The 9,560-nt window shown below is 42.2% G+C and overlaps 1 protein-coding gene across 2 annotated transcripts in view; it reads left to right on the forward strand.

Annotated features, from left to right (window-relative positions):
* MRPL45 (mitochondrial ribosomal protein L45) overlaps nt 1-6,602 on the forward strand; it is a 133,058-nt gene extending 126,456 nt beyond the window's left edge. For both annotated transcript variants that reach the window (XM_077459405.1, XM_077459406.1), the window contains exon 8: nt 6,234-6,602. In XM_077459405.1, coding sequence (XP_077315531.1) covers nt 6,234-6,332 — 99 coding nt within the window. In that variant the 3' untranslated portion in view covers nt 6,333-6,602. The remainder of the gene's footprint in view (nt 1-6,233) is intronic.
* The last annotated feature ends 2,958 nt before the right edge of the window (nt 6,603-9,560 follow it).

Raw genomic sequence — 9,560 nt, forward strand, 5'->3', positions numbered from 1 at the left:
CGATGTGTTGACCAGCGTACAAATTGCTTTGGTCCACAATAGATCTATAGAGATCTTCGGTGAAAAACAGTGAGTAAAAATCAAGTGGTGTAAAATCAACTGTTTCCACGTTAATGCCAGGTTGGCCAGTGAATGGGGGAAGTACGGGTTCTGTAGAAGTGGTGGGCACCCAATCAGGATTGGCGAATTCTGCAGGAAGGGCACTATGGGTACGACAGCCCTGTCTTTGTCTTAGTCTTGGTGGCAGCGGGACACTACTTGTGCTTGCCACCTCGCCAGCTTGAATTGCACTTATGGGACTCGCCACGTCACCACGTGCTACTGCAGTGCTGGATGTACGTCCAAGGGGTACTAGGCCGCTAGTGCTTGCCAGTTCACCAGAAGGATGAGTGGCTCTAGTACGTCTCTGCTCCATACGAGGGACCTGCGATTCTTGCACCTCAACAACAGAAGTTCGGGATCGGGTACGCCTGCCCTTAACAGGGACCTCATCTCCGTCGTCAGAGCTATCTGTCATGGAGCCGCTGTCCTCTACAGGATCGTATTCTGAGCCTGAATCTGACAGATGAGTGACTTTCTCTTCACTATCTGTCATGCTCAGAAACGTGTAGGCCTCTTCACTAGTGTACCTTCGCTTTGCCATTTTGGGCTCTAAATTTAGGGGTACACTAGTGAGACTCACAGGTAAAAAAGCACCTAGGCTGTCAGCGACTGTATCAAAACGCTACAAAAAAAACTGTTGGCGATCGCAGGGATCAAGCCTGACTCTGTGAACGCTGCAGTGGAGGGGCTAAATGCAGGTGCTAGCAGGTATCTGGGCTGATCCCACTAACAATGCGTTTTTGGGAAACCTATACTGCTGGCGACGCTAATATAGATCTGATCAGATATTGATCTGTTCAGATACTATATTACTAAGGGAGGTGTATGCTTTGTGCGTGGGTGTTGGTGGTACTGGCACTAACCTGACGCTGCCTGGGGCGACGCAGACCTTATCTGACCCTCAAACTTATATCACCCGCCGGGTGATCAGGGGGGTAAACCTTTATTAGGTAATCAATGGCGGGTGCCCTGAAACTATAAAAAAATAACCAACCAGCGTCACCTGCAACAGTTATATGGTGATCACTGGTGAAAAGGGTTAACTAGGGGGCAATCAGGGGGCTTTATGCGGTAGTACATGGGGGTCCCTGACGCTATAAAAAGCTGCGGCGAACCTAAATACCTACCTGCCTAACTAGCGTCACCTGTGACACTAATACAGCGATCACAAAAACGATCGCTTATTAGTGACACTGGCGACGGGGGTGATCACGGGGTTAAACCTCTATTGGGGGGTTAGGGGGGGTACCCTAGACCTAAAGGGGGCTAACCCTAACTGCCCTAACAGTTATTGCAGTCACAAATGACACCAATGCAATAAAAAAAAATGCAATTGGTGTCACTGTGACTGGGGGTGCAGGGGTGATTGGGGGGTGAAGGGGGGGGTAAAAGTGTGCCTGGCGTGTTTTACTGTTAGTGTAGTGTGTTGGTGCAACTCACTGATCATCTCTCCTCGGTGCCGGAACGAAAAAGACCGACACAAGGAGAGATTACATCACTTCCTCTGCCTGTGTTTACAATACAGGAGAGGAAGTGATGTAGGGGAAGCATTTCATTCGTCAGGAGCGATCGCGAGGGGGTGGCCATAAATGAATGGCCGCCCCCTCATCCCGGATCGCTCCTGCACGGAATCCAACCGCCACTGGCACCGGGGGGGGGGGGTGATCGGGCCCCCCACCCGCGGGAAGGCATGGACGTACCTGTACGCCAATATGCCTGCCCGTGCCATTCTGCCAACGTACATCGGCTTGCGGCAGTCGGCAAGTGGTTAAGCGTGCTTTTGGATGTCCCAGCCTTAATGATTTAGACTAGAGAAGCTTGTGTCGTGTACTGTATGATCAGGAAAATTGGGTTTTTGACTTGCAGATTAAAACCATTTTTTTACAGTACAGGAAACGGGACTCTCCCTCCTGTTCTTCTGACCTCCCTCTTGCGTGTGTGTGTGTGTGTGTGTGTGTGTGTGTGTGTGTGTGTATATATATATCCGCTGGCAACAAAAGTGAGTACACCCCTAAGTGAAACCGTCCAGATTGGGCCCATAGTGTCAATATTTTGTGTAGCCACCATTATTTTCCAGCACTGCCTTAACCCTCTTGGGCATGGAGTTTACCAGAGCTTCACAGGTTGCCACTGGAGTCCTCTTCCACTCCTCCATGACGACATCACGGAGCTGGTGGATGTTAGAGACCTTGCACTCTTCTGCCTTCTGCTTTGAGGATGCTCCACAGATTTTTAATAGGGTTTAGGTCTGGAGACATGCTTGGCCAGTCCATCACCTTTACCTTCAGTTTCTTTTTTTTTTTTTTAAAGATACCTTCAGTTTCTTTAGCAAGGCAGTGGTCCTCTTGGAGGTGTGTTTGGTGTCATTATGTTAGAATACTGCCCTATGACCCAGTCTCTGAAGGGAGGAGAATCATACTCTGCTTCAGTATGTCACAGTATATGTTGGCATTTCCCTCAATGAACTGTAGAGGGAAAATGACTTACTGGGTGCAATTTGGACATTTTCAGTTAGGGGTGTACTCACTTTTGTTGCCAGCGTTTTAGACATTAAAGGGGTTGTAAACCTTTGTGTTTTTTCACCTTAATGCGTCCTATTAAGGTGAAAAAACACCTGTCAGTGACCGCCCCCACCAACACCCCCCCCCAAACCCAACCCCCACCCCCGGTTTACTCACCCGAACCGTCAAAATTGACCCGGCGGGGACACTGTCTCCCTGCACTGGGTTCTCAGCTCTTGATTGGGTAGCAGCACAGCCATTGGCTCCCGCTCCTGTCAATCAAATGACGAGAGCGCCGGGGGCGGGCCGATACCTCATTCAGCCTCTATGGACCCTGAATGCTGGACTTGGGAGCACACCCGCAAGATAACCCCAAGCGCTTCTCAGATGTGGGGAGGAGCTGCTGCGGGACCCCAGAAGAGCAGGTTTGAGCTGCACAGTTGGAGGTATGATTTTTTTTTTTTGATTTTTTCTTTTTATTTAATTACCTTTTACAATCACTTTAATGGCTGTGTGTTGAGTTATTTGTAGAAAATATTTTTTGCCAACTATCTGAATAACTGTTTTAGGTCCACATCTCTTATACGTACAGTAAAAAGAAAATTCCTCAAGAAGTGGGATTTTAATGGACCAGAAACAGTAATGTCATGAAAGTAAAACATTTATTAATATGTATAAGAAAAATTGATCAATCAAAAGCAACACATGGTATAGTAGACAGCATGGAGTCAAACCAATGGAATAACCTAAAGATTAACTGTCGAGGACAGAAGAAATCCAATGCGTTTCAACATAAGAGGTGAAAGTCGTCTTCAGGGACATTAGGTTATACAATTCCATTTTATTTTTATTTTTTTATGCACAGTTGATCCCTAGGTTATTCCATTGGTTTGACTCAATGCTGTCTATCATACCATGTGTTTGTTTATTGATCAGATTTTCTTTAATCATATATTGTATTTACCTGTCTTTGTAAATTTTGTACTTTTATGAAATTACTGTTTCTGGTCCATTAAAAGGTATAATAAAATATTTACAAAAATGTGAGGGGTATACTCGCTTTTGTGGAATACTGTATGTGTGTGTGTGTGTGTGTGTGTATGTATGTATGTGTATATATATATATATATATATATATATATATATATATATATATATATGTGTGTGTGTGTATATATATATATATATATATATATATATATATATATATATAATATTATATAGTTATATACTGCGTGTGTGTGTGTGTGTATATATAAATATCTAATATATATTTTAGCAGAGACCCTAGGGAATAAAATGGCGTTGTTGCAATTTTGTATGTCACACGGTATTTGTTCAGAAATCTTTCAAATGCGATTTTGTTTGGGGGGAAAAAAATACTTTTATGAGTTAAAATAAAACACTTAAGTCCGCAATTAATTTCTTTTGAATAATATGAAAGATGTTACGCCAAGTAACAAGTTGATACCTAGCATGCCACATTTTAAAATGGCAAACTTTGGTATTTAAAAATCTCCATAGGCTATGCTTTACATTTTTTTTTTAAAGGTTATCAGTTTAGCGTTACAGAGGAGGTCTTGTGCTAGAATTATTTCTCTCACTCTAACATTCATGGCGATACCACATCTGTGGTGTGTATGCAGGTGAGACCTACTTTTGTGTTTGCAACTGCGTGCAAACACAAAGATGCGGGCGCTTTAAAAAAAAAATATTTACTGTTATTCCTATTACAGGAATAAGAATGTAAACATCCCTTGTAATAGGAATAGGCCATGACTGGTCCTCTTTAACCATTTGCTTATCAGCCGGGGAGCCAATGCGCATGCCCAGCGATGTCTCCACAGAGCCAGAGCGAGGATCTGTCAATGTAAACAAACAGATCCCTGTTCTGACAGGGGAGTTCAGAGTGATCGTCTGTTCCTTGTGATTAGAAACAGCGACCTCTCTGTACTCCAAGTCAGTCCCCTCCCCCCACAGTTAGAAACACCTCCCACATTTAACCCCTTAGTTGCCCCCTAGTGTTAATCCTTTCCCTGACAGTGACATTCATACAGTAATTAGTGCATTTTTATAGCACTGATCGCTGTAAAAATGTCCCGCTAGAAAATCACTGATCACCGCCACTACTAGTTAAAGAAAATAGTAATAAATATGCCATAAATCTATTCCCTGTTTTGTAGATGCTGTAACTTTTGCGCAAATCAATCGATATGCACGTATTGTGATATTTTTTGAAAAAAAAATGTAGAATACATATTGGCCTAAACTGATAAAGATTTTTTTTTTTTTTTGTTCGGGATATTATAGCAAAAAGTCAAAAATATTTTTTTTTTTCAAAAATGGCCTGGTCATTAAGGGGTCAAAACTTCCAGTCCTTAATTGGTTAAAGTGATCCACTTTTGGTGAGAACAACCAAACACCCCCCCCCCCCCCCCCTGGGTGATTTCAGTACATTACAGGTATTTTAACAAACTTTGTTGCAGACCTTTACCTACCTTTTTGGTATTCTGAAGAAATAACATTCAATCACAATATGACTTGAGTCGCAATTGTATATGCTATATTATTATTATTTTTTTTTATTTGCAATTTTTGTTGGAAAGTAGTTACCCTTTAAGGAGAGATCTGGGGTCTCCAAGTCCCCAGATCTCAGGTTTCCCAGCAAAAAGAAAAAAAAAACAGGAGTGTTTATATCTGCCGGTGCCAGAAGTAACAACATGATGTCGCTTCCAACCTCCAAGGGTCGTAGAAATGACCGGGGACCTTCCTGCCACCTGTAAAAGCAAGCAAGCGACTAAACAGGATGGCTTTTACTTTGCAGAGAATCATCTGCTGAAAAAAAAGATATGAGTGATGCCTGCAGCTGCTGATAGTGAGAGTAAAAACGCCACACATCCCAAACCTTGTTCTATTTTTTGTGGGAATTCCTAGTGTTCAAACATAAGTTTTTCATAAGGCAACAGCTGATTTACCAATTGCATCCATTTACAGACTGAAGGAGGTGAGGGTTGGATCCCTTTTTAAGTGCTATAGTCTTGCGAGTTAGGAATATTGTTTCTTTTAACCTAATTCTAATACATCTCGGCCACTGCTCTACATCTATAATAGCACATTTCATATATTTAATACTGATTTATATTAAAACTAAGATTTTGTGCATTTTAGTGAAAGTAATCAATCGGCATACTATGTGTCTCTCCCATAGCAATAGGAGGAGGGAGGGGAAATGCCATTTACCACTGTGTATACACCCACATGTATGACTCTACAGCTGTTTGGTCTGCACAGATAATAAAACCGAGAAAATTAGGAGCTTAGAAGGAAACAAACTACCGTAGGAGCATGCTCAGTAGAGAACAGCTGACTTACACAATCTCAGGCTGCACCTGGGACAGGGAAGTTGGGAGGGACAGCTGAAGGCAGGAACAATTAGGTATATGTCACTCTATACATAAAAAGGCTTTAGTGGCTTTGTCAATATGGACGCTGTTATATACAGTAGCATGTAATTAAGGGTTTTTTCTTAGTCTTGGTTTAATGACAGTTTAAGTATTGTATGCATTATACATGAATTTCAGTCAGCATTATTGATTAACTCAACTGATGTAGTTATTTGTTCTTTTGCAGACAGTGGTGTTACCAGGTACGGAATTAAAACCTTGTCAGGAGCTGGAAGATTTAGATTTAGAGAAGAAAGAGCCTGCATCAGTACAGTGGTACAAATAACAAGTACTTTTCCAATTGTCTGACTTGGTGACTCTTCATAATAAATCTTGGGACTTGTCCTTTGTTGCCATACTGATGAACAATCCCATAAATTCCTAAGGAAGGCACGACAGAAGACCTTTCTGTAAAATACTTTAAATGTTATATGGTTAATACATTTTTTTTGTTTGTTATTATTACATTTTTAAACATATTACAAACATTTTGTGTTTTACTGTAGTCATTTAGCCTCCTGAAATTATTTGCTGGAATAAAGTCTCTACTAGAGTGTGTTTGTGTATTTTCTTTCAGCTAGACCTGACTCCTAAACATGCATTCTAAAGATAGATCCTAAAGCACAACCATTTTTCAATAGCACAGCTTACAAATGTAATGAGCAAATATAGATGTAGGTATTTAACCCTTTCACTACTAAGCCTATTTTTGACATTTGGTGTTTACAAGTTAAAATCCATATTTTTTGCTAGAAAATTACTTATAACCCCCAAACATTATACATATTTTTTTTACCAGAGAATCTAGAGAATAAAATGGTGATTGTTGCAATATTTTATGTTACACGGTATTTGTGAAGCGGTGTTTTAAACTCAACTTTTTGGGAAAAGGGACACTTTCATGAATTTAAAAAAAACAAAACAGGACGACAAACTACAGTACCTAAAAATCTCCATAGGCGACGCTTTAAATTTATTTTAGTGAACAGGTTAAAGTTACAGAGGAGGTCTAGTGCTAGAATTATTGCTCTCGCTCTGACAATCGCGGCGATACCTTACGTGTGATTTGAACCCCGTTTACAAATGCGGACGCGACTTCCGTATGTGTTTTCTTTGCTGCTCGAGCTTGCGCCGTTGGGCACTTTATAAAAATTTATTTTTTTTCCTTATTTATTTTAAAATTGTTTAAAAATAAAATAAAAAAATGTGATCACTTTTATTGCTGTCACAAGGAATGTAAACATCCCTTGTGACAGTAATAGGTGGTGACAGGTACTCTTTATGGAGGGATCGGGGGTCTAAAAGACCCCCGATCCCTCCTTTACACTTCAATGTATTCAGATTGCCGAAAACGGCGATTCTGAATACTGTATATTTTTTTAAAAACTGCGCCATTGGCAGCTGAGTAAACGGCAAGTGACGTCATGACGTCACTTCTGTGTTTACAATTAGGAGACTGGAATGAGTCCGCTTACGGCTTCATTCCTGTCTGTCCCTAGCCGCCAGAAGCGCCTGTTTGTTGATTGGGGCTCCCGATGGAACGGAAGGGTAAAGCTGTGCAGCCACCATTGTTCTGGTGGCTGAGGGGAGTCCTCGACCACGTCCTGTGCAGTGTACAGGAAGAGGAAACTCTTCTGAGTCAGGCGCGTGGCTTCATTTCCGGCTGCAAGGGGAGAGGGCAGGGTCAACTGGTGCTCTTAAACTTCTGGGTCAAATGCCTTAGACAATTTGGATTTGGCCCAAACTTCATCAAATGGGTAAGACTACTATACTACCTCCCAGAGGCCCGGGTGGCGGTAAACAGAATGGCTATCAGATCTCTTCCCTCTAGGGCGGGGAACTCGGCAGGGCTGCCTGTTATCTCTTCCCCCCCCCCATTATATGCTTTGGCTGCAGAACCCTTGGCTGTCCTGCTCAGAACGAACCCAGAAATTCATGGTCTTCGGAAGGGCTTTCTGGTAGAGACGGTAAGCTTATGTGCGGATGATACGTTTCTGTATTTGGTAGATAAAGGACCGTCTCTGCGGACTGCCCTCCAGGTCATTGAGGAATTTGGTAAACACTCAGGCCTGTGTATAAACTGGTCCAAATCACAAATTCTGCCACTGAACTTGTCCCCACCAGATAGCTGCACAGCCTCCTTCCCATTAAATAGAATTTCCGAGATCCAGTATCTAGGGGTACGAATTACCAGGGATTATATTAAAAGCAACAGAGAACCCCTATTCTCACTCTTAAAAGCCCGTACGCAAGCCTGGTCGCATCTCCCACTAGGGGGTCACAGGGAGGATCAATCTCACCAAAATCTATTTGTTGCCAAAATTCCTCTATATGTTCTGGCACTCCCCAGTCTTAATCCCTCTTAAAATTTTCTAAACGCTTGACAGTATTCTTAACACCTTCATTTGGAGTCCGAATAGACACAAATTGGCATGAATTACTCTTAACTAGGGATGAGCCGAACACCCCCCGGTTCGGTTCGCACCAGAACTTTCGAACGGACCCCAAATTCGAACGAACTTTAGAACCCCATTGAAGTCTATGGGACTCGAACGTTCGAAATGAAAAGTGCTAATTTTAACGGCTAATATGCAAGATACTGTCCTAAAAAGGGTTTGGGGACCTGGCTCCTGCCCCAGGGGACATGGGTCAATGCCTAAAATGTTTTTGAAAATGGCCGTTTTGGTGGGAGCACTGATTTTAATGACGAGTAAAGTGAAAAAAAAAAGTGAAATATTCCTTTAAATATGGTGCCTGGGGGGTGTCTGTAGTATGCCTGTGAAGTGCCACGTGTTTCCCGTGTTTAGAACAGTCCCTGCACAAAATGACATTAAACGGAAATAACACCATTTAAAACTGCTTGCGGTTTTAATGTTATATCTGGTTCCTGCAATATGGTTGAAAATCATTGAGAAAAATGGCATAGGTAGCCCTCACTGCCCATTACCAGCCCCTTTAGGTCTTGTACGCATATTAAGGGGAACCCCGTACCCATATTAAAAAAAGGAAATGCGTGTGGCCCCCAGGCCCTATATACTCAGAACAGCAGTATACAGGCGGTGCAAACAAGACAGGGACTGTGTAGGTTTGTTGTGTTAAGTTGAATCTGTTTGTAATTTTCAACTGGTACATTTTTAAAGTGTAGCTCCAGTCAAAAAAACTATTTTTAAGCTTTTTGGAAAACATAGGGAAGGGTTATCACCCCTGTATAATTTGTTTTGTCGTCCATCTTTTTTCATCTTACTTGCTGTTGTCTCCTTCCGTTTGCAAGTAGGAGATGTTTGTAAATTGGATGTTTGAAAGTAGGGGCCTGCCCTATATGCTCTGCAGAAATGGCAGAACAAGGTGTTGATTTTGCCACAACATTGTAAGCTCTCAAAGTGACTCTTGGTGGGCGCTGGAGCGCCCTGCTGTGAACGATTATATCAAGAATTGTAATTGCATGCCATTGTTGAACAGTGGTAGAAAAATTGACCTTTGGTGGTTGTGCTGCTGGTGCCACAACACTATAAGT

Source organism: Lithobates pipiens, unplaced genomic scaffold, assembly GCF_037356315.1.
Source record: "Lithobates pipiens isolate NorthernLeopardFrog02 unplaced genomic scaffold, aLitPip1_a1.2 Scaffold_28, whole genome shotgun sequence".
NCBI classification, from domain to species: Eukaryota; Metazoa; Chordata; class Amphibia; order Anura; family Ranidae; genus Lithobates; species Lithobates pipiens.